Genomic DNA, 18,020 nt, shown 5'->3' on the forward strand with positions numbered 1-18,020 from the left:
AGCACCGTTCGTGCAAATGCATCTTCCCGTCTGAACAGTGCTTCATGGTAGTTGTTACCACCCATGATTGAAAATGGTACTTTGGGTGATGATAAGAACACCAAGTTAAAAAGTCTACTTAGGAAAAAAACATTGATTTTGATATTTGTTACAATTACCTATTTTAATGAAGTGATGAAAAACATAAACGCCGAAACACATTTTATTTCTATTTCCGTGATTACTTTAATGGCATATTTCCGATGAGGAAAAATGTCTAAGCTTCCTCGGGTATGAGTCATGATATACATAACGTGTTTCGTATCATGGACTCACTCACTCACTCACTCACCCACGGCTAAGAAGCCATTTATCAGTATGACTACGGCGTCACATCTACCCATATCCGTGTGACCAAACTATACACCGGTGAAGTGATATTCTTGAAATAGTGTGCTGTTGATGCGTCATCTTTCGTCAGCCCAGGTAATGGGATATTGTGTTATTGACTTGTTATATTTACTGGTTACATGATGTATCATCCCCGTCAGTACAAACACTGAGATATTGTGTTATTGACTTGCTATATATACTGCTTATATGATGTGTCATCCCCATCAGTACAAACGGTGAGGTGTCTCTAGCATCCACGCGCCTTGTTTCCATCCCCCGTGTGTTTATACAGTAGCGTTCAGTTAGTTGGACTGAGCATATCATGAAACGTCACCGAGTCTTCAGCCTCTTGGTAGGTTCAATGCTTTACGCCGTGTTACTTAAATAGAAACAACCTACCGGGGAAAGGTTATACCTTGAGGACAACACACACTTGTGCAAGGGGGGCAGGATTGCAGTATACACATACTTTAAAACAAGACAACGCTTCGTGACCGGGATGATACGTCAGATCGCAGAAAAGGGAGAGTGAGAGAGTGAGTGAGTGAGTGAGTTTAGTTTTACGCCGCACGCAGCAATATTCCAGCTATATGGCGGCGGTCTGTAAATAATCGAGTCTGGGCCAGAAAACCCAGTGATCAACATGAGCATCGATCTGCGCAATTTGGAACCGATAACATGTGTCAACCAAGTCAGGGAGCCTGACCACCCAATCCCGTTAGTCGCCTCTTACGACAAGCATCGTCGCCTTTTATGGAAGCATGGGTTGCTGAAGGCCTATTCTACCCCGGGACCTTCGTGAGTCAGAAAAGGGAGAGAGTGAGGGTAGGTTAGGGTGCAGTTTTGGGGGATAAGATAAGAAATGCATAGAATGGGATTTTCGATTAGGGTGTTAATTGGAAATTATGTGGGGTGGGTGATGAGGACATACAAGATGGGCAGATACAAGCTGGGGACTTCTAAGGTCTTGAGGTACAAACTAAAGAGATAAGAGCTTGAGAGATACAAGCTAGGGAGATACAAGCTATGGAAATAGAAGCTGGGGACTTATAAGGTGTTGAGATACAAGCTAAAGAGATAAAAGCTTGAGAGATACAAGCTGGGGACATGCAAGCTGGGGAGATACAAGCTGGGGAGATACAAGCTGGGGACATACAAGTTGGGGAGATACAAGGTGGGGACATACAAGCTGGAGAGATAAAAACCGGGGAGATACACGGTGGGGAGATACAAGCTGGGGACATACAAGCTGTGGAGGCTGCTTGTAGTTGCTGCAAGCTCATGTAGCTTAGGAGACAGTACATTTTACATGTCTTGACATGTCCCTCTTGATTAAACATTGACAACATCTCATAGTCAAATCCCAAGATATCAAGATAAAGCCAAGAAAGACACCATCAATAGTGTCGGTGTCGAGATCAAATAAGTTGTTTTCCCCATTACGATATGACTTTGTACGGAAAGAACTTGCCACTCGAGTTATCGGTCAGTCCTACAGCCTAGCAAACTTTGCTGTTAATGGTAGTATCACTGTGGTCTAAAGTGGGGAAAGGGATGAGGGTAGCGGTCCTGTAGTGGATCTCCTGTATCTAAAGGACAAAAAGTGTCTTTCTCTCTTTTATAAAACAGAACCCAGCTACATCATGGCTGAATGTTTCAACCCTTCATATTACGAAACCCCAACATAGTAAAACGGTCTCCTGTATGTAAGGCAGAATGTGTCCCTTTCACGTGACGAATCTCCTGCTTCAAAGGACAGAATGTGTCCCTAACATATAACGGATCTCCTACATCTAAGGCGGAATCTGCCCCATCACATAACGATCTCCAGTATCTAAGGCAAAATGTGTCCCTATTATATAACGGATATCCTGTATGTGGAGCTGAATGTGTTCCATGTTATATCTTGACTTCAGCATCCAGAACAGAGAGTATTCACATCATTGAACAGTTCTCCAAAACCCCATGTTAGAATGTGTCCTAAAATGAGACTATGTTACTTGACGTAGTCAATAGGTATGTATTCAAGACCAGAAGCTCCCGGGATTATAGGAACTTGAGCTGTTTGCCCTCCCATAGTAAACACGTGAAGTGACCTCTTGATCAACTCTCACAGGGTACACATAATGTATGCGCATAAACAGATTAAAGGTATACATTCTCTAGGCCAAGAATCCGGCGTAGAAAGAGGTCATATTTAAGTATCACATGTGTAAACTGTTACCATGGGGTTTGTTGCTTGAGGAGCAGATTTGGGAAACGCTTAACATATGTCAGACACAGCGTCCCCCTCCGTGGAGGTACCCCAAAGTCCCCCACCTCAGGTGTACACTGACATAAGAGTATGCAAGACGTGACGTTGATAAATGAATGGATGTCTTGTGTCATCGCACCATGTCGGCGAGACTGGTGATTTTTATTTACCACACTTGTCTAGTCCCAATGCGTTCAGACGGTTGTCATGCAGCTGTTTTTATACACCCGGCAGTGTTAAGCAACAAATACACTTCAGTGCAGAGGAGATCGGAGGTGCACCATCAGTCGATGAATGGCCTGCTTTGAGCAACCCTACCTTTCGGGATGAGCGATATTACCGTTACCCGGTACATTGCAATTGGAACTTCAAAATACAATTTATTGCGGTACAATTTTCACGAACCAGCTCACCCGATAAAAAACCCTGTTTTTCACCCATACACAAAACCAAGGCTCTGCTTTACGCCCCGACATAGAACAAAGGCTCTGCTTTACACCCCTACACAGAGCAAAGGCCCTGCTTTACACCCCTACACAGAACCAAGACTCTGTTTTACACCCTACACGGAAACAAGGTCCTGCTCTACGCCCCTACACGAGAACAAGGTCCTGTCTGACACCCCTACACGGAAACAAGGGTCCTGCTTTACGTCCCGACAGAGAACCAAGGCCCTGCTTTACACCCCGATACAAAACTAAAGGCCCTGCTTTACACCCTTACACAGAATCAAGGCCCTGCTTTACACCCCGACACAGAACCAAGGCCTTGCTTTACATCCCGACACAGAACCAAGACCTTGCTTTACACCACTACTAAAAACCAAGGCCCTGCTTTACGCCCCGACACAGAACCAAGGCCTTGTTTTACACCACTACTAAAAACCAAGGCCCTGCTTTACGCCCCGACACAGAACCAAGGCCTTGTTTTACACCCCGACACAGAACCAAGGCCCTGCTTTACGCCCCGACACAGAACCAAGGCTCTGCTTTACATCCCGACACAGAACCAAGGCTCTGCTTTACACCCCGACACAGAACCAAGGCCTTGCTTTACATCCCGACACAGAACCAAGGCCTTGCTTTACACCCCGACATAGAACCAAGGCCCTGCTTTACACCCCGACACAGAATCAAGGCCCTGCTTTACACCACGACACAGAACCAAGGTTTTGCTTTACACCCCGACACAGAACCAAGGCCTTGCTTTACATCCCGACACAGAACCAAGACCTTGCTTTACACCACTACTAAAAACCAAGGCCCTGCTTTACGCCCCGACACAGAACCAAGGCCTTGTTTTACACCACTACTAAAAACCAAGGCCCTGCTTTACGCCCCGACACAGAACCAAGGCCTTGTTTTACACCCCGACACAGAACCAAGGCCCTGCTTTACGCCCCGACACAGAACCAAGGCTCTGCTTTACATCCCGACACAGAACCAAGGCTCTGCTTTACATCCCGACACAGAACCAAGGCTCTGCTTTACACCCCGACACAGAACCAAGGCCTTGCTTTACATCCCGACACAGAACCAAGGCCTTGCTTTACACCCCGACATAGAACCAAGGCCCTGCTTTACACCCCGACACAGAACCAAGGCCCTGTTTTACATCCCCACACAAATTTAAGGTCCTGCTTTACACCCTACACGGAAACAAGGTCCTGCTTTACACCCCACACAGAACAACAGCTCTCCTCAACAATTCTCTGTTGACCCTGATCACCGCCACAATTACTGTTATCTGTTTGTCGTAGATACGAATAAACGACTTGTACTTGCTTAGAACCGGATTGTGCACAACAGAGGCAACACTCAGTGCTATATGTCTCTTAATTCTCTATGATGGGTCTTTGGATTGGAGCACATTGTTCGGGTACCTATGTGAACTGTAGTATAATATGCGGGTGGCGTCACGCACCTGTGAGTCCAGTCCCAGAGCCACCAGCATGAAGAAGAACAAAAACGCCCACAGCGGTGCGACCGGCATGCGTGCAATGCCTTCTGGGTATACCACAAACACGAGCCCAGGACCTGGAGAACAAGGGCGAATAATTCACTATCTTCATCCTGCCTGACTACATTTTGTGGATATACCAGTTTGTTACTCACTCTTGTCTGTAAGCCTCGCACCACATTCTAAGGGGTATCTTAATGTTAAGTTTAACATACACCGGACTATCTAAACCTCACACCTCTCTGAACGTTACACCCTAATAGCAAACAAACATTGTCCTCTTGAAACATTACTCCTCGCATGCACAATTATATCTGCATGTGTCCGTTACTCCCCACATGCAAAATTATTTCTGAATTATTTCACAAATACGTATCTGAACGTTACGCCACACATACAAACTTATGTCGGAACGCTACCCCGCAAATAAGTATTTGAACGTTACGCCAAACATACATAATTCTATCTGAACGACGTCATTACGTTATCACCTCTTGACGGTACGTCCAACAAACGTTGTCTGTATCGCTTCATCCTGACAATGTGATCCCAGTTTAACACTCTAATCTACATACCTTATCTAATCTATTGCTTTAATATCTAATTTTACCCAAAACATTGAAGGCAAATCCCGTTGAAATACTTGCAGTTGTCTAATATCCTAAACAGCGAATGAAACGCAAGTTTCAAAAAAATTTCATAAAAGTAAGCGTTCATGTTTATGTCTTCTATTTACGAACGTTAGAAAAACAGCTGCGTTTCTTTTGCTGTTCAGTATAGCATGCATTTATACTTTTAGGCTAATATAACTGAAATAAGTTACAACACCATATTGACAAAGAATGCATCTACATCCATTCCCCATAGCAGCGGCGGCAGTGGCGGCTTACCATCCACGGCGACATCCTTCACGTCCTGGTTGGTGGTGTGCGCCATGAAGCCAAGCATGGAAAAGATGACGAAGCCGGCGAACACGCTGGTGCCGCAGTTGATGAGGGAGACGATGACGGCATCCCTGAAACGTGACATATCAACATCAGATCCTGGCTTCTACATAAGGTAGGTACTCTAGCTTTAAACCTGTCTTTCATAATAATGACCCACCTCGACTCCGGACAGTGGGCGACAGTATAGTAACAGAATTCAAGTAAAATGTTCACACATTGCGAAACGTTGTATTACTCCACGACTGCAAGACGACAAATAGATTTACATTTGAAGGAGATCGATGTAATCACAGGCAAACTGTAGTGAGTCCGCATGACCTTACGCTGCTTTTTAGCGATATTCTAGCGAACTGTAGTGCTACGTACCAATGCAGAGCCGTTAAACAGTGGACATTGTATTTAGCCATACATGTTGCTAACTGTAAGCCTATGAAAATCCTGGTTACAACTGCAACCCATGTTTGCCGTATGAGGCGACTAATGGGATCGGGTGGTCTCAGGCTGACAGGTCATCGTATCACAATATCATAGATGGATTCTCATGATGTTGATCACCTGATTGTTTAGCCTAGTCGATTATTCAGGGATCGCAGCCATATAGCTGGAATATCGCTGGAATGGGACATAAAACAACACACAAACAAAACCAAAACATGTTACCTGTGACAGTTGTGTTTAAATGGATTATAGCTAGCCATAGTCATGAGACTTCCGAAACCTGGCCCCAGGGAGAAGAATATCTGAGTGGCTGCCTCCCTCCACACCTGTCAATGTGAACGTCATCAGAGTTATATTACGTCCGCTTCAGTGGATATTAACAAGTCATTCGCTGTCGCAGTTTTATGTTCAGAAGATGAAGAGTAGTATGATGTTTTTCTTATTTTACATATTTACAGATTTCCATAGTTTATACAAGCCCCATACTCGTCCTAACAGGCGACTAACGGGATCTCATGGTCAAACTCGCTGACATCGCTTGACAAATGTTCAGTGTATTGTCTGGAATAGACTCGATTGTTTACAGATTGGTTTATTATTTACAGATATATTGGAATGTTACTGAGCGCGGCCGTAAAGAAGAACCAAACGTAGGGAAGTTACGATCGTCTACGCATTGCAGTGAGACGGAGTCGTGTATAAGTAAATATATTGTTCAGGGTTGTAAGACACAGGGGTTCCAATCTCTGTTTGCACAATATATTTTAAAAACAAAAATCTAACTTTTGCAGTCGTATATTGTGTATATATGTTATGATTAACATATACTTTAAATTTGAACGAAATCGGTGAGGAAAAGAATATTCAAAATTTGAATGAAATCGGTGAAGAAATTAATATTTTGGAAAATGTTACTGCTACACTCAGTACATAAAATACACGTGCATTTTATGTAATGAGTGTAGCGATATATTTTCTAAAACTCAAATATTCATTTCTTTACCGGTTCCAATCAAATTTAAAATATATGTTAATCATTAGATATGAACACAATATACGATTGCAAAAGTTTGATATTTATTCTTTACAATTACTGTCCAAGCAGAGAACACATATGATGTAAAAGCATGACCAATGATGATGCATCGTACTGACCGTGACGTCGAGCAGTCGCTCCCACTTAGGAATGATGTAGAAGTTGACACCAAGCATGTGGCCGTCGAGAGTGAGCCCGCGAACCAGCAGGCAGATGAGAACAATATAGGGAAATGTGGCCATGAAGTACACGACCTACAACCATATACCACCATGGTACAGTTAGAGAGTGTAACGAAGATTTGTACAGTACTGTATGTCAGTGTCAGCCTGCTTGTTGCAGGAAGGAAAGCAGGTATAACACGACTGCTTCTTCGGTAGAAGACATGAACAGAGGTGCAGGAGGGTGGAGACTGATGGTATAGCTGAGTACGTATTGTATGGTGTATATCCACGTGCTTCACCAAAGAGGGAAATTAGTTAAGAAGCGCGTGAAGCGCCCATCTAGAACAACCGAATTTCACAGTCGTTCTTGTACCTCATTGCCTTAACCAGCTTCCCACACATACACCCCCTGCCAGAGACACAACACCCACCCTGCCCGACCCGATGTCTACATTCCCTTCCAGAGATACGCCAACCACCTTGCCCAATGTCTACATTCCTTTCCAGAGACACACCACCCACCTTGCTCAATGTCTACATTCCTTTGCAAAGATACACCCCCCCCCCCAACCTTGCCCAGTGTCTACATTCCCTTCCAGAGATACACCACCCACCTTGCCCAATGTCTACATTCCCTTCCAGAGATACACCAACCACCTTGCTCAATGTCTACGTTCCTTTCCAAAGATACACCACCTGCCTTGCTCAATGTCTACATTCCCTTCCAGAGATACACAACCCACCTTGCCCAATGTCTACATTCCCTTCCAGAGATACACCACCCACCTTGCTCGATGTCTACATTCCCTTCCAGAGACAATCTACCCACCTTGCCCAAATATACATTCGCTTTCAGAGACACATCACCCACCTTGCCCAGCGTCTACAACCATTTTTTAAAAGAGGCGCGCCATCCACCTTGCCCGATGGCTCCACCCTGTCCCAGAAATACACAACCCCCCTAGCTCGATGTCTACATCCCCATTCCCCTTGCCATATGACGTAACCACCTTCCACTCCACCGATTCAACATGCATACTACCCACCTTGCCAGATGTCTGCACCCCCTTCTTGAGACAGAAGAAGAGGACAAGCCAGGATAAGAGAAGGACGAAAGCCAACTTGAGGCTGACGCCGCCTACGTTGCTTAGATCCTCAACCTGGTCGATGTTCAAGACGAAGTTGCTGAAGAGGGAAACCCGTCATTGAGATACCACGAATTTGTTTGATCAATCAAAGGTTTCAGTTCAAAATACTCCACTGAAACTGCTGATCAGAAGGACGCCTCACCTGGGAGGTATATATTTTATAGATAAATTCTTCACCTTAGTCATCATGAACTGTACGAGCCAAAGAACATTCAATTGCGAGAAAATATATTGACTTAGAGATTTTGAGATACTGGTATTCTCCACTGCGGTTTCGAAATTCATTTCTGCACGTTGCGTAGTTTCTCCTGAAACATAGCACACTTGTCACATATTTAACCTGTGTGTTATCTTGCGAACATGCTCAGTTTAAAGGTGTAGGGGTTGTCTAATTTCACTCAGATTCTTCTTGACAAGTTCATCGGTTTACTCACGTCCAGTACTCTTCACTTGGGGTGATCAGTCTCCAGCTTTTGGTGTCATTGCAGTTGGTGAAGTTGCTGAGGGTCAGGTTGTATGTCAGGTCGCTATAGTTGAGGTTCATGCGGCTAAGTGTCATGTTGACGCAGTCTGGCTCCAAATGCTCTGTGATACAATTAAGTCGGGTTAGTACATGTAGGTTACTAGGGCCCACTTTCACAAAGCGATCTTAGTGTTACGACTATGTTAAGTCCATGTTAGAGAATAGGAGTTACAAAAATCGTAGCACTAAGATCGCTCTATGAGTCCTGATAGTGTAGTTTTTGCGTGTATTTAAAAGGTCCGCTGTTACACGCCAAACACGAGCAGCAGCTGGCATCGGTTTACAACAAATATGGGTTCAAAGTGAGTCATAAGGCATGCGCTTTGTATTAATCCTCCCGTCCAGCCATATTACCTAATGCTGGCACAGTCTTGGGTCTACAACAGTTCGTGACACATTCGTCACCACTCACCACTTTCAATAACCTCACGGTGACGAATGTTCGTCAAAGTGTTAACAGTAAGGGAGACAACTCTGGGCAGACTAACTGCGGGACACCCACCTGGAAGGCCAAACCTTCTACTGATACCTACTCATTGTAATGTTGAGTTTCTCAACGTCTGTGAGGTTGTCAAACGATGGTCTTGCTGACATCGTGCATGCTGGTGTGTTCCAGGAATTGCTGCAACTCATCCAGGGAAGGTCGCCGTCGAGGCTGATGATAGACACCATGAGGTAGAACATGGCGTACATGATAACGACGTTGTAGTAGACGCATACCATAGTGCATATCATTACCACAGCAAACCCGATACCTGTGGGTGAGTAAGAGAGTGAGTGAGTGAGAGGGTGAGTGAATGAGTGAGATGGTGAGCACAGGGACTTGTATCGCTTACAGACGGCATTCGAAAGACATATAGGTGTATAGACCTTGCCCTTTTATATAGTACTAGGGTAGGGTCTATACACCTATATGTCTTCTGAATGCCGTCTGTAAGCGATACAAGTCCCTGCGATGGTGAGTAAGTGAGAGGGTGAGTGAGTGAATGAGTGGGATGGTGAGTAAGTGAGAAGGTGAATGAGTGAGATGGTGAGTGGGTAAGTGAGAGGGTGAGTAAGTGAGAGGGTGAGTGAATGAGTGAGATGGTGAGTGGAAGGTTGAGAAAGTGAGAGGTAAGGAGGGAAGAGCCCGTCACTCTGCCCTCCACCGAGTGCAAGTGCCCGTGGAAACTCCTGGCTGGGACACAGAAACTTGCAGCTGGTCACAAGTTGGTTTGTTGGTTTGTTGCTGTTGTTTACATATTTGGTTGGTTGATTTGTTGTTTAACGCCGCACTCAGCAATATTTCAGCTATATAGCGACGGCCTGTAAATAATCCAGTCCGCACCAGACAATCCAGTGTTCAACATCATGAGCGTCGATCTACTCACTTGGGATACGAACACCCGATCTCGTAAGTCCCTTCTTGGGTTGTTGAAGACCAGTCAGTGTGCCAAGAGACGACTATTTAGAATGGGTGGCCATGGTCATGGTCGGCCACCCGGTTGACTGCAGATCACAACCCAACGGTGTCGTACTGCTCCATGTACCGTTCAATATATTCTACCTATGTGGTCCAGATTTGATTACTGAAAGCTATACTAGTTGACGTGTTGAACAAACAATATGATACTCACCCGTGAAGAGCGGGTTGACCCTCCAGATGCTGATAGGGCCCAGGGAGGCGAACTGCCCCAGGGCCATCTCAAAGAAGAACATGGGGAGTCCGGCCAGGGCCAGCATAATCACGTAGGGCACCAGGAACGCCCCTGGGGTGGTGAAAGAACATTTTAGCACCACAGTACACTCGAGTCTATCTCTGTGTTGCGGTAACAATATATGTGAGTATTAATCAAGCGCTATTTCTAGCATCCACTTCTTGGAGGCAAACGATTTCCTTATCTTCACTGTATTTATTCCTACACCTTTCTTTCGTTTTAAATTCACATTCACCGTCAGAGCAAGGTTTGCTAGCTCTACATTTACTACAGTTCTTCGTTGCTTCCCATCCGATGCCGTACATAATCCTTCAAACATGTAATCTATACTGTCGTTAATATTTGTAAATGCAACAGCAAGAGATTTTTCGAATATTCCTTGTACAGGATCAGAATGTAAATTATCTACAAGTGATTTTTCTTAGCCGTATCCCATATAAACTTGGAAGAGAAAATATTCTCGTCCGATTCAACACAAACGTTAGGAGATGGTAAAATACAACAAGGGGAAGATGTGATGATTCTGCACGAGAAAGTACTTTAAACTTTTCACAGCGATGGGAAAGCTCCGGATCATATACCATAATCGGTCAAGCTTGCCCCATTATGTCCAATGAACGTAAATTCACCCACACCCTGGTCGCCATCTTTGAGTCATTATATAACTGCGCATAGATCAAGGAAACATTTTCTAAAATTATTCACACATTTGTCTTCTGAATACCTTGTCATTGTAGAAACATCCGATAAAAGGTCACATAATCTATTATCGGCACAGTTTGTGTACTTCAGAATATCATTCTCTATGAAATCAGAACGAAAACTACATGTATTTAGAAGTTGTCAAAGGATATAACTATCTGGGTTTTCATTTTGCCAGTACGCTATCATGGTGTCACCATGGAAATAGTGTTGTTTTTCAGGGACGAAATGTCTTATGGGTATTTACAGTAATTTAAAGAAATTTGCTAAATCACTGGGGGTTTAGTCGTGTATTTCTGTCAGAAAGGATTACCTGACCTAAGTTATTTTATAATGCTTACCGCAAAGATTAAAAGACATGTACAGTCAGACCTGGAAATCTTCTTTAATACAGTCGCCCCGAACCATTTTTACAGTTCTTATAAATCTGTTTTAACTACCGAGCAATACATCCATGATATTAATCTCAGAAAATTCTTTGTTTCATCGTCCAAATTTAGATGCTGTTCACATGATCTTATGATCGAGAAGAGCGGATATTATGATATTCCAAGAGAAAACAGATTGTGCAAATTGTGTACATGAAATGTAATTGAAGATGAATTTCACATTTTCCTGGTATGTCCTTACTTCACTGATTTAAGGACAAAATATCTGCCTTAATATTACCATTCATAGAGTACCATGTTCACAAACTTGATATGTATATCCACCATGCTTTTGAACATAGAAAACACTGAGTGCAAACATTGTGATTGTATGCCATAATTGTTATCATACTTTGTACTATAGGTCTGTGGCCTCTCCAGTACTGGAATAAAGAGAGCATGGTTGATAATTAAGCACTATCTCGTTTTAATAGATAAGTACGTAAACACTACATGAAGTTTTCTGTTTTCATGCCGCCTGTTTAACTGGTAGCTCGAGCATATTTTCTGATCAGTTCAAAAACAAAAATGGAATTTGTTAATAATTTAATTACAGGATTACACAAAAGCGTGAATAACAACAGTATCAGGGAAGCGTGGTCACTATGACTACGCCAAAAATCAAATTCTCAACATAAAAATAATAATAATTCACATTCTCCCACAACAATGACGGGCTACACATCATCGTGTGATTGTTTAAAATTCCGTGAAAATATATATGGTAATTTTGATAAAGCATACAGGATAGCAAACAGAACCGTGAACCTAATTCCAAGTTCTTAACAGGGTCATTAACAATGAGAGATCCAAATACACGGATATGCGTTTGTTATATAACGGCTCTCTAATACAATATTAACACTGGCGATCCGCCGGGCATGTTTGGGAGATTTTACGTGCGATTTCACCATTTTTGGTGACGCAATTATATAGTTATAGTTTCGTAACAATGAGCGGATATGTTACTAAACAATTTTATTTTTTAAAGACCGCGTATATATTTCACTTCAATTGGGGATATTTTAGTGGGACATTATCAGTATTCATTCAAATGTTAAATCCCACCTCGGGGTGTGACAGCACGGTGACCTACATGTACAGACAACTTATGCTAGGACTGTCCATGAATTTTTCAGTTTGATATAAATTTTAAAGACCTATTTGTTTATCTGTTTGGGGAGTATAAAAGCTGAAATTAGATGCTATCTATCCGGACTGCGTGTTCATGAAAATGCCGTATTGTTAAATATACATCTGGAAATTTGGCTTCAACAAATCATCATCATGATTAGTATTGGTTACAAAAGCAAATACTCCATTTGAACTTCCTGTTGTCATGTTTATACGCCAATAGGAAACCCATTGGAGTCGATAGATCTATTCGGCTTCTCCCGGAATAACACGAGTGCTTCTCGAATGGAACCAGCATTGGCGACCACATTCGTAACCCCGTTTCGATAGCACCCTCCAGTCTCTTCATCACACAACCTAGCGGAATCCTCTGCTGTCACTCATGGAACATAGATCATAACGACTTTCACAAGACCAATGTATGTAATCAAGTTGCTGATATCTTGGGGCCTACACTACGTCATTCGTCCTTGCCTCTGCCCCTCCTTAAGGGAGCGAAGTCTTGGTATAATAGCGCTACGACATCCTCGGGATATGTTCGACTATGGGAGTTACGATTATCGTAACGCTAAATATCGGTTTGTACAAGTGAGACCCGATCGTGCGCTCTTCCTTCTGGTGGTCCCTGTTGAGACTCAGATTTCAGTCTCCATTAATGGCGTACTGCAGTTGTGTCATTCCATACGAATTAGGATTCTGTCATCTTGGTCAAAGGATTTCCCTGTCTTTTAGGTCGATTATCTACTTCATCGGCGGCCACGTGTTTCCACAACGGTCGATTAGTAACCGTTTTGTTGATGCTCAGTGTTTTGTTGTACAAAACAAACTTAGCTAAGATCAACTTTAAACACTGAGGTTAGTTAAAGACACGCCCGTTGCACAAAACAGCCTTAGGGCAACCTTAACTCGGACTCCAACCTTAGCCGTACCCTTAACTAAGACTGGACTCTTCAGCGCAGGATAAATGACAGCCTCTACAGTTACCATTCAGTTACCATTACAGTTATTCCGTTGACTCGCATGTCCAGTTGACTCGTTATGTCTGCTTCCTCAAATGATTAAAAAGCGGTCACTCACCCCCACCATTTCTGAAGCACAGATACGGGAACCTCCAGACGTTGCCAAGACCAACAGCGTATCCTACACATGACATGAAGAAGTCGAGCTTCCCACCCCAGTTCCCTCGTTCAGGCTCCACCGCAACGCTGTCTCCCGCCATCTGAAATACACAGAGTGGATTTACGGGTGCTTCCGGTAGTGCTCATTTCGCACACTATCCTCAGTAGTATCAGGATGACAATACGGTAACTCGGTGAATATTTGTCACACCGTGCAGCAAGAATGGCGCTAGTGTTTCACCATAATAGACTCCAAAGTCCCGTATTTCGAATCTCTCTTAGTACTAAGATAGACGTAAGGTGTAAGGTGTAACACTTACCACTATCTTAAAACTAAGACAGTTTCGGAAATCTGCGCCCAGGGGTGTAGCTACCATTAGACTAAAGGCCCAGGCTTACACAAAAAAAGGTTGGGCAAGACACCAATACTATCTGAATACGAAGCTTGCAACCTATCGGACTTACATGGAAAAAATGTCTTGTAACGCGCTTGAAGTCATTGTTAAAAGTTGTACTCCTTCATTAACTAACCAGAGTATAACTTCAACGTTAACCTTACCTCACGAAGGCGTTAGGAACTAGTTCTAGAGTAATATAAACATGTACATTTCATGCGTATCAAGGTTAAAAACCGCAAAACGTTTTAACTTGCAGTTTGGAGATAACACGTTTGTCAAAAGCATGTGAAGCTGTCTGTTTGACCTACATGTAATTAACGCGATAAACCATCGCACATTGAACCTGCACAGCAGCGAGAACACAATATGCAACTCTTATCAAAACCAAAAACGCACAAAATACAAATTCTGTATGGAATGTACCATTCCAGGGTCACATGCAATACTAGATAGTTAGTTGGCTGGAATAGGTGAAATTCAGCGTTACAAATACATGAGATTTCATGTGTGCCTAACACATGGTGGGGAGTATCAGCTGTTTGCACATGTTTAGTTCCCGCACTGGACGTATTGTGGTCTTTGGAGTACGTCGGGTTGCAACGTTGGAATACGCAATTTGACACATGTAATAATTTAGAAAAATGATAATAAAAATTTTATCAAATATATTTATATTTATTATCATTGCCATAAGGAGGAACAGCAGATATTTCTCAAAGACAGACAGTGTCGTGGCGGTACTTTGATGGCAATGCTGGCTCGCTTTGAGCTGCAGCATCTTTACAATCAGTACTTACCGTCAGCTGTGATTTACCGGTCTAACAAAGTTTAAGGTGGTGCAAATTGTGCTCCACCAGGACACGTTGCCGATAACAATACCGCTGTTTATGCAATACACATTTACAGTACCAAGGTGAAGGTCAGTGTTTGTTATCTCTGTTTAACATAAAATACTCCACAGCTCTGTCGCTTAACAAAACCGACGCTAAAATATCCCCAAAGTTGACCTGGGAGCCTTGTGGTTTCAGCTGTCACTTTGTTATTGCGTTCAATATGGCCGATATCCGGAATCCAAGACGTCTTGTAATGTTGCTTTTGTCAGCATGGTACCCGTGTTTGTGTGTTTCAGCCAAAGCTATAATAGTCGTAGACATGTATGTCTTTGAACGTTTCTCCCTGAACCTGGCCATCTGTTGGAAAATCTACACACTTCTAAAGTGCCGTTGTTCTCACTCACTCACTCACTCACGTTCTCACTCACTCACTTACTAACCCATTTATCTCGCTGTGATTGCGGATGTCTATAAAGGGATATTTTTTATTAGAAGTTTGTGAGAAAAAACTGAAGCATACGCCCTTATGGGTGAAAATTTAAAACGGATCGACTTAGCGAAACGTCGATCTGAGGTATTAAACAAAAATGTTCATCCACAAAGTTGCTTGCTTCAAAATTAAACTTAATGGAGATTTGTCAGCTGCAACATTCAAGCAGCATTTAAAGCCAAGAACCAACACTGTCCACTTGTTTGGACTCGAAAATCGATCTTCAGGGTCAGTGGACCTCACGACCACCCCATTCATTTGAAAACACATCAACAGTACGTCGCATGAGAACCAGAGTGTTCTATTTCCACTTTTGGTAAAAATTAAGTTAGGGTGTCTAGGATAAGTATTGGGGTGTATTCTATCTCCAAATAAATTTTCATGGCTGTATGTGCCTTAGAAAGTGTTTTTCCAACAAATAACATAGGTTCTATCTCCAGAAATAAAACAGCTATTCAGTTCCAGAGTGTTCTATGTCATTAACTAATTGAAAGGCTCCATTTTATCACGTGACATGGAGATAGGACACTTTGGACCTAAGACCTTATCTAGACACAATGAAATGTTGAGTAACATTTTGACACTGTTTTCTTAAAACATTAAATATTAAGTAAAGAAAATGCTGCATAAGTGATAATTAACATTCAGAATGCTTTTTAACTTTTCATAATTATTATTATCAATATAAGATTTTCATAAATATCCTGTTAAGTTTTGAAATGGAAATGGAAGATTCTAAATAAATGAAGTGTTTATATTACTGTGTACCAAGGACATAGAACATCGTTTTCGGATTTCAAAAAAATATACATTCATATCTTTTGCAGTTCTGAAGTAATGCTGATAAAACTATCAGAAGAGATCCTCATTCAAATTTGAAGTTTTATACAAATACAAGATTTACTTTTGAATGTGTGTAGAGTGTGCAAAAAATACCTAATGAACTAATCCAGAACTCCTCACGGATTTAGAAAGATACTGAATTTCATGGTCTCAAACTGACATATACTGAGTTGCAACCTCTCTTTTCAAGGTCACGCTACTTCAGGTTTTCACAAATTCCATTCACTAAAGTTGACTGCCCACTATTAGTTACAGATTACATATTTGTAACAGGTCTGCTGCAGGCTGAAGCATTACGATGGTTGAACATAAATCACATGTAGATTTCAACTCTTGGCTTTCTTGTGAGTGTACCAAATCTGGAACTATTAAATACTGAACACTGTACCCATTTATGTGATGCAGATTTCATCATTATAAAATCATGCAAAAACCTGGAACACCTCAATGTGAATCACACACATGACACGCCCAGGAGCTTGATGACAATATTCAGTTCAACAAGAAATACTATAACCTGGAGGCATTTGGAGTAAAGTTCACTCTAGATGACTGCTTTAAATTTTTAAGCATTGCATACTTCTCTTCTCTACAGTTTTTGTGTTTTTATCTAAGCCTGGGCGACACATTTACTGAAGCTGAGTTTGCATACTTTATCGTGGAGGAATTCGTTGATTGTTGGTACAGGCTAAATCATGTCTGAAATATTTGACGTCTATCACGTTTTAGCTCTGATAACTGCTGCAGAAGATGTGCAAAATAATTCCGATGATTCAGCCCAGAAATGAGGTCAATGTTAAAGTTCATGACACCTACAGACAGAGTGTTCATGAGCAACTTAATCTCATAATCATAGTGAAATGCTGACACTACGGCAGAGAATATTTGTTGAGATGATGAGATGGTAGTGATGTTACAGTCAAAGATTCAATTTTGTGTTTTAGAGGAGTTCCAATACAGCTACAAAAAGAGTAAACAATGATGTTTTTCTTGGTCATTAAGCTAGACTGATTAAGTTTATTGTTCCAAGATAATGTTAAGATAAACTTTGATGTTAGTTCACATTTATACATTTGTTATTGACAGCTCTTGACTAGATACATGTCAAATCCACTATCTACACATGTTTTATTGAGGGCTATTATGTGAATGACAAGATGAATAACACCTCAAAATATGTGATCCAAAGTAAAAGGTGTTGCGTGTTAGTTTCTCGTTAACAAATTTGCTTATCAAATTATTAGAAGCAAATTTTGGTTGTGCCTTTTGAAATGGTCATGTTTTCAAATAATGGTCATTAATTTTTTTTTTTTGGTCTTTGTGTCGTTCAAAGTGTTATTTAAACACACATAAACATCTCATCAACTGGTTTGTATAATTTTCTGTGTGTTTTTCCTGGCCTTTAATGCCTTTAGAGGCACATAGAACACTCTGGAACTAAGTAAAAGTTCCGTTGAATTTAGATAACTGTTCTCTCTCCAATCAATATTTTGGTATTTTACGGTTTTTGTCACCAATGTCAGCGATATGTGATGA

The 18,020-nt window shown here is 42.0% G+C and overlaps 1 protein-coding gene across 2 annotated transcripts in view; it reads right to left on the reverse strand.

The window, feature by feature from the left end:
• The window catches only part of LOC137274003 (sodium- and chloride-dependent glycine transporter 2-like), a 45,543-nt gene that overhangs the window by 12,364 nt on the left and 15,159 nt on the right, over positions 1-18,020 (reverse strand). Inside the window, exons 1-10 of one of the 2 annotated variants that reach the window (XM_067806950.1) lie at positions 15,116-15,557; positions 13,880-14,021; positions 10,458-10,589; positions 9,375-9,596; positions 8,753-8,903; positions 8,217-8,355; positions 7,126-7,260; positions 6,193-6,296; positions 5,476-5,600; positions 4,550-4,662 (exon numbers count right to left, since the gene is read on the reverse strand). In XM_067806950.1, the coding sequence (XP_067663051.1) occupies positions 4,550-4,662; positions 5,476-5,600; positions 6,193-6,296; positions 7,126-7,260; positions 8,217-8,355; positions 8,753-8,903; positions 9,375-9,596; positions 10,458-10,589; positions 13,880-14,021 (1,263 nt within the window). In that variant the 5' untranslated portion in view covers positions 15,116-15,557. Of the gene's footprint in view, positions 1-4,549; positions 4,663-5,475; positions 5,601-6,192; positions 6,297-7,125; positions 7,261-8,216; positions 8,356-8,752; positions 8,904-9,374; positions 9,597-10,457; positions 10,590-13,879; positions 14,022-15,115; positions 15,558-18,020 lie in introns of those variants that run through there. The other variant, XM_067806952.1, reaches the window with a different exon arrangement.

Source organism: Haliotis asinina, chromosome 2 (genome assembly GCF_037392515.1).
Source record: "Haliotis asinina isolate JCU_RB_2024 chromosome 2, JCU_Hal_asi_v2, whole genome shotgun sequence".
Taxonomy (NCBI): Eukaryota; Metazoa; Mollusca; class Gastropoda; order Lepetellida; family Haliotidae; genus Haliotis; species Haliotis asinina.